The sequence below is a fragment of the Mycteria americana genome, chromosome 1, assembly GCF_035582795.1.
Source record: "Mycteria americana isolate JAX WOST 10 ecotype Jacksonville Zoo and Gardens chromosome 1, USCA_MyAme_1.0, whole genome shotgun sequence".
Lineage (NCBI taxonomy): Eukaryota > Metazoa > Chordata > Aves > Ciconiiformes > Ciconiidae > Mycteria > Mycteria americana.
Window position 1 is genome coordinate 214,137,113 of NC_134365.1, and position 6,687 is coordinate 214,143,799.

The 6,687-nt window shown below is 50.2% G+C and overlaps 1 protein-coding gene across 1 annotated transcript; it reads left to right on the forward strand.

Annotated features, from left to right (window-relative positions):
* Nucleotides 1–414: 414 nt before the first annotated feature.
* Nucleotides 415–6,475, forward strand: FZD4 (frizzled class receptor 4). The gene is made up of 2 exons (XM_075491149.1): nt 415–718; nt 1,888–6,475. Exons 1-2 carry the CDS (start codon nt 458–460, stop codon nt 3,214–3,216), a joined length of 1,590 nt encoding a protein of 529 aa, XP_075347264.1. The 5' UTR covers nt 415–457; the 3' UTR covers nt 3,217–6,475.
* Nucleotides 6,476–6,687: the final 212 nt, after the last annotated feature.

Here is a 6,687-nt window from a genome sequence, read left to right on the forward strand (position 1 = left end):
AGCTCCCCGGGGTGTTTCTGAGGGACGAGGATGGGGGGTGCAGGTAGGGGGTCCCCAGCGAAGAGAAGAGGGGAGCCCTTGCGCGGGGTGGAGGGATGCCACCCCTCGGGAGTGGGGGGTGGCACCCCGACTGGGGGGCGGCACGCCGCTCTCGGGAGCGGGGGGCTCCCCAGAGAGCGGGGGAGGACGCCTCGGTGCCGAGTCGGGGGGCGCAGGTAGGACCCCCCGGAGGCGCGGAGCAGCGCTGCGGCGGCCCGGGCGGGCCGAGCTCCCCGGGGCGGGGGCGGGGGCGGCGGCGCGGGGAGGTGCCGTCCCTCCCCTGGGCAGTTTCTCGGCCAGGCTCTTTAATAGCGGAGCCGCCCCCGGCCCCTCCCCGTTGGAGCCGGCCCGTGCGGCACGGCGCGGCCGGGGCCGGGGCCGTGGCCGGGGCCGGGGCAGGTGGGGAGCTGCTCGGGCCATGGCGGGGGGCGGCGGGGGGGCGGCCGGCCGCGCCCGGCTGCTGGCCGTGCTGCTGGCGGGGCTGCTCGGCGGGGCGCGGGGTTTCGGCGACGAGGAGGAGCGGCGCTGCGACGCCATCCGCATCGCCATGTGCCAGAACCTGGGCTACAATGTCACCAAGATGCCCAACCTGGTGGGACACGAGCTGCAGGCGGACGCCGAGCTGCAGCTCACCACCTTCACCCCCCTCATCCAGTACGGCTGCTCCAGCCAGCTCCAGGTGGGTTCGGGGCCCCGGGGGTCCCCTTTGTGCGTGGCCGGGGCGCGGGCCGGTGCAGCGCCCGGGCCGGCTGCCGCCCCGCGTTCCCGTCCTCGTCCCCGTCCCCTCGGCTCGGTCCGACACCCCCCCCACCCACCCCCCCGGGTCCCGCCGCCTGGCAGTGCCGTTCCTCGGCGGCCGGGGAGAGCGCGGCTCGCCGCGGTGGAGGCGCGGAGGGCGGCAGGGGCCGGGCAGCGCAGCCCCGGCGGCCCGGCGGGGTGGCCCGGCGGCGTGGAGCGGCGCGGCGCGGTCCTCCCCTCCCGCCCGGGAAGGCTGGGGCTCCCGCAGCTCTGCCTGGTCCTTGCCGTCCGTCTCTGCTGTACCCGAGGTGCCGCCACCGCCGGCAGGACCTCGGGCACAGCAGAGGTGTTGAGCGAGAAGCCGAGGGAGCTGCGGGCTGCGGGGCACCTCCGCCGGGACTTGCAGCGCAGGAGCCGCTTTCCCAGGCGGATGGCAAGATCCTCGTCCTCCCCACGGGCATGGATTTCATCAAACAAAAACCAGCTTGTTTCTTGGGGCAGAGTTCCCGAATTAGCACGCAATTCCTCTTACGTTGTCGCGTCACAGAATTGCGATTATTCAAAAGCCGAGAAAACTACAGTATTTCATTACCACTGTAAATACGTACGTGACCTTATGGTAAAAGCAAAAGCCATTCTTCTGGAAGGATCGTGAACCAAAGTCATTCAATAAATGCCTTTTCTTCTGTGTGTTTCTTAGCTGTAAATCCAGGCAGTGCCTAGAACAAATATATGTATTTGTTCAAACCGCTTCAATTTGTTTTTTTGCTTTCCTAAATTGCACCCTTGAGGTTCAGATCTGGCTAAATCCCACTCGCTTTATTGAAACTGATGGGCTAAATTTACATGGAGCTGATCTAGGGAGTAAAATGTTCAGGCTTTGGCTTCGGACCACATTTTGGTCCATCGTTTGAAAAAAGACAACATTTTTAGTTTTTTTTTTTTTCCTCCTTTGTTTTTATTGTTCTTGGTTTATTTGTTTTATGCTGCTTCCTGTTTTTGAAGGCAAAAGACCAAATATTACTGCTAAAAAGGCAAAAAAAGAAAAATTGTTATATTTTGACCCATTTAATTTTCCCCTAATGCACTTTTGATTTCTGTTTCTTCCAGTTCTTCCTTTGCTCGGTCTATGTCCCGATGTGCACAGAAAAGATTAACATCCCCATAGGTCCCTGCGGTGGCATGTGCCTCTCTGTCAAAAGAAGATGCGAACCCGTTTTAAAAGAATTTGGATTTGCCTGGCCGGACAGCCTAAACTGCAGCAAATTCCCACCCCAGAATGATCACAACCACATGTGCATGGAGGGCCCAGGAGATGAAGAGGTTCCCCTTCATAGCAAGACCTCCTTGCAGCCTGGAGAGGAGTGCCACAGCATGGGCTCTAACTCGGACCAGTACATCTGGGTGAAGAGAAGCTTGAACTGTGTCCTGAAGTGCGGCTACGACGCTGGTCTCTACAGCAGGTCAGCTAAGGAATTCACAGATATCTGGATGGCCGTGTGGGCCAGTCTTTGCTTCATCTCAACTGCCTTCACAGTCCTGACCTTCCTGATTGATTCATCCAGATTTTCCTACCCGGAGCGCCCAATCATATTTTTGAGCATGTGCTACAATATTTATAGCATTGCTTATATTGTGAGGCTAACTGTGGGCCGGGAAAGGATATCCTGTGATTTTGAAGAGGCAGCAGAACCTGTTCTTATCCAAGAAGGTCTCAAGAACACAGGATGTGCTATAATTTTCTTGCTGATGTATTTTTTCGGGATGGCTAGCTCCATCTGGTGGGTTATTCTGACATTGACGTGGTTTCTGGCTGCAGGACTCAAGTGGGGCCATGAAGCTATAGAAATGCACAGCTCTTATTTCCATATTGCAGCCTGGGCAATCCCCGCGGTGAAGACCATTGTCATTTTGATTATGAGACTAGTAGATGCAGATGAGCTCACCGGTCTGTGCTACGTTGGTAACCAGAACCTAGATGCCCTGACGGGCTTTGTTGTTGCTCCGCTTTTTACCTACCTGGTCATTGGGACTTTATTCATTGCAGCGGGACTCGTGGCCTTGTTTAAAATCAGGTCTAATCTCCAGAAAGATGGGACTAAAACCGACAAACTGGAAAGGCTGATGGTCAAAATCGGTGTCTTTTCAGTGCTGTACACCGTCCCAGCAACGTGTGTCATCGCCTGTTATTTCTATGAAATCTCCAACTGGGCCGTTTTCCGCTATTCGGCAGATGATTCCAATATGGCAGTGGAGATGCTCAAAATCTTCATGTCCCTCCTGGTGGGTATTACATCAGGTATGTGGATCTGGTCAGCCAAAACTCTGCACACGTGGCAGAAGTGCTCGAACAGACTGGTGAACTCAGGGAAAGTGAAACGGGAGAAGAGAGCAGACGGTTGGGTGAAACCTGGGAAAGGGAACGAGACCGTGGTATGAGAAAAGGACGACATCCCAATGGTCTGACTGCTCTCTTGTGAAGGACTGATCGTGTGTAAGCATTGCCGTGTAAATGTTGGGAGTAGAATAGGGAGACGGTTACACAACCTGTCTCTGGGGGATGGAAAAAAAAGCCTTAAAGAATAAACAGCAAAAAGATCATGCTGGAAATACAATAGCCATAAACCATGCTGCCCAAAATAGGAAAGCCCAGGGAGGCTTTAAAAGCTGTGAAATATCCAAACACATTATCTTCCTTTTTTTTTTTTTTTTTTAAAGCAGGATGCAATATACTGAAGTCTTTAGAAGCTGAGGGACTGTAGCCCACAGCTGTGGGATGTTGTTTTCTTTTCATCGTCTTATAGCTGATGAGGAAAGGTGGTCCAGGGTCAAATTCTGGGCTGATTTAGGGTCCAGTTATCGGAAAATGGAGCACCCAGGACCTCAGTTAGATGTCTTCTTTCCAAGTTCAGCATCGTGAAGGAAACGCCTGCCAAAGGTTGTGTCTTTATGCCCCGGGGAATTCTGTTGCTCCCATATGCTGCATGAGTCAGCCAAGGATGAGGTCCTCCAGCAAATACCAAGTGGACTTTCCAGGTCTGAGAATTACCCATGATGAGTAGGATTTAGTGAGGTATTAGTGAGGATGATTCTTTAAGTCATCTGGTGGTCTTATAATAATTTGACTCATTTACTGTCTGTAACCTCATCTGAATTGAGAGTTGACTCTGCCTTGAGCAGGAATTTGGACCTCCCTAGGTCCCTGCCCACCGAATTTTCTGTCATTCAATCAATATTTCTAATTTTTTAAAAGCTTTACTCAAGGCTGTTGTCAGAAGTAGAGGAGTCAGTGGGAGTTGGGAAACTCTATGGTCTTCTGCATCGATTATCGTTATCTGCCTGCCTCCATTCCAGTCCCTTCAGGTGCTCCTGCTATTTCCAGCAGATTACTTTATTCTGCTGCATTTAATAGCTTTAAATAAAGTCTTACATTATAGCGTTCCTTCCTCCAGGAAAGAGAAGAATGAGTTGAGGGTCTCTTCAAACAATGCCAGTTTTCTCCAAGTAAACTTATCTGGCTCTCTCTGGAGACCCATTGCATGAAGCAATTAAGTCTTAATATATTTCATTCAGTGCGATGGTATCTCTGCAGACGCCAGTCTGGGGAGAAGAGAAATGTTAAGTTCCTTGGCAACCTCATGTTCACACAGATCAGTTGTATAATTATGTGTGTCACTTGCAATTAAAAGAACATTCTCAGCCCATGACATCGCAGTACAGCTGACTGCCTCACATCGATGCTCCCATTGCTCAGTGACAGCTATGGAGACTTTTTTTAACGTATATTTACATGCAGAATGTGAGCAGGCATTCAGTCCTCAGGAACGACAAGAGACATTTCCAGTTTCTGTAAAGGGATCCCAAGAGAAGAGATCCAACTTCTCAGTGAATAATGTTTCATAGCAACTGTCGAGTTTTCTTGTCCTTTTATTTGAGGAGGTATGGGCTTGTGCTCGTGGGTTGCTCAAACCTTGTGTCGGGCTTGTTTGGTGATGCAAAGTGATGCAAAGAGAAATAGCTCAGAATTACTTAAGAGAACACTGTTCTGATACTCTATCCCTTTGAAGGACCTTCGGTTTTATCTGTGTGCCCTAAACTTTTGCTCAATTTGTTTGTGTGGAACCTGGTCAGCTGTGGAGCATCCCCCCAGTGCCCTGACTCGCACGACCTTCGAGGGCAGCTGATAGCAGGCACTGCTTTATTACAGTCCTCACTTTCCATACAGGTGCCCCATGTGCTTCCTAAACCACAGTTCATTCCAGCTCTGGCCGTGAGCACTAATCTGTCCCAGAAGCGTGTATTGTTTCAATGTCAATGTTGAAACATGTGCTAGAGCACATTAAAAAAAAAAAAAAAACCCAAACCCCAAACAAACCCTAATTGCAGTCTTTGCGGTTGGGCTCCCTCTCCAGCAGAACAAGTGACAACTTGACACATTCTGCTCGAGACACACAAGCATTGTCTTGGCCAATGCCGCATACCAGCTGAGCCTTTTCATCCTCTCCATAAAGTCTCTTGCTATGAGTGTTGTGCTTGGATCTGGCTGTTCCTCTGTGGACAAGGAGTTCTGCAAGTAGGAAATCTTCAGATGGCCAAGTTTTTCCATCACGCGATCTTTCTCCTGGCACAGCGAGGGATGTAAGGTCAGCAGCTATATGTTGACTTTCAAAGGGTGAGGATGCAGTAGGAGCCTTGTCTTTTAACCTGGTATCAGGCTGTGCCAAAGTGTCATGTTCACTCAAGTGTCCTTCACTCTGAAATGGTTTGGTTACTCTCCTGGCCGATACGACCCATGTGTGACCTGACTGATTCAATAAATGGCATTTTTAACCATGTTATGTACACAGAAGTGAATGTTAAGTAGTCCCTTGTTATCAGATCCCTGCATCTCTGTCTGTGACCCTGTGGACTCTGAGAGACCCATGTCCCTGGTGATTTGAGACATTGGAAGTGAGTCGGATGAGGATAGCACTGCATAGCCCTACAGGGGACCCGGGGGGATGTTCCATTAAAGAGTTTGAGGGACTCAAGTACTATGGGGAGGAGGTGGGCTGGGGAGAGACACCAGCTGCTGTTCCTGAAGGAACATCTTCCCGAGCATTTGGGGGGACATTGTACCAACCCAAAGTGAAATCAGCTGTTGCAGCGATGAAACTGTTCCATAAATGTATTCATCCACATGCATTTACCTTGCTCCGCTTCAGGGCTGTATGAGTGGGAAGTCACAGCAGATAGCCTAAAACCCAGCGGTGGTGAAGAGTGGGTATCTGCAACTCGTATGTTCTCTCGTTTCAACATTGTTATGAATTTAAAGCCAAAAAATGTGTGACTAATCCTGTCTCGGAAGTGGAGTTGCTGCGGTTATACAACTAGAAACTTTGCAGCAGTTCCCTTCCTTGTGCAGTCCCTGCTCCCTTCTCCCCCCTCGGCGTGTGCTCTTCTCACTGCAGGTTTTGGAAGCATCTGCTGGAGAGGTACAAGCTTAGCTCTTACATTAAACAGACAAGTTAGCTCTTTTTTCAGAATTTTAAGGAAATAGACACTGATTATTTTGGGGTGTACAGAAAATATATCTACTTCGATGTATGTACTGTAAATTTCTAATTTATCACTGTAAAAAAAACCAAAAACTTTGCTATTTAATTTTTATATCAAAATAAAATTTTAACCTCTGTGGATAACTAAGGTATTCCTGGCAGCCCTCACGTTTTTGGTGAGTTTGTTTCTTAAATTGGCTTCATCACTGTTGCAAGTGCTTTTTTCCCCTGAAGGAAGAAGGACTGAAATGGTTAATGCTGTGGTGAATGGATGCTCCGAATGGGTTAATCCAGAACCAAATCCAAATGGGTTTGGTTCCAAATGTGGGTTGTGAGAAATAACAGGACAAAACATCATTGGGCAACGGTGAAA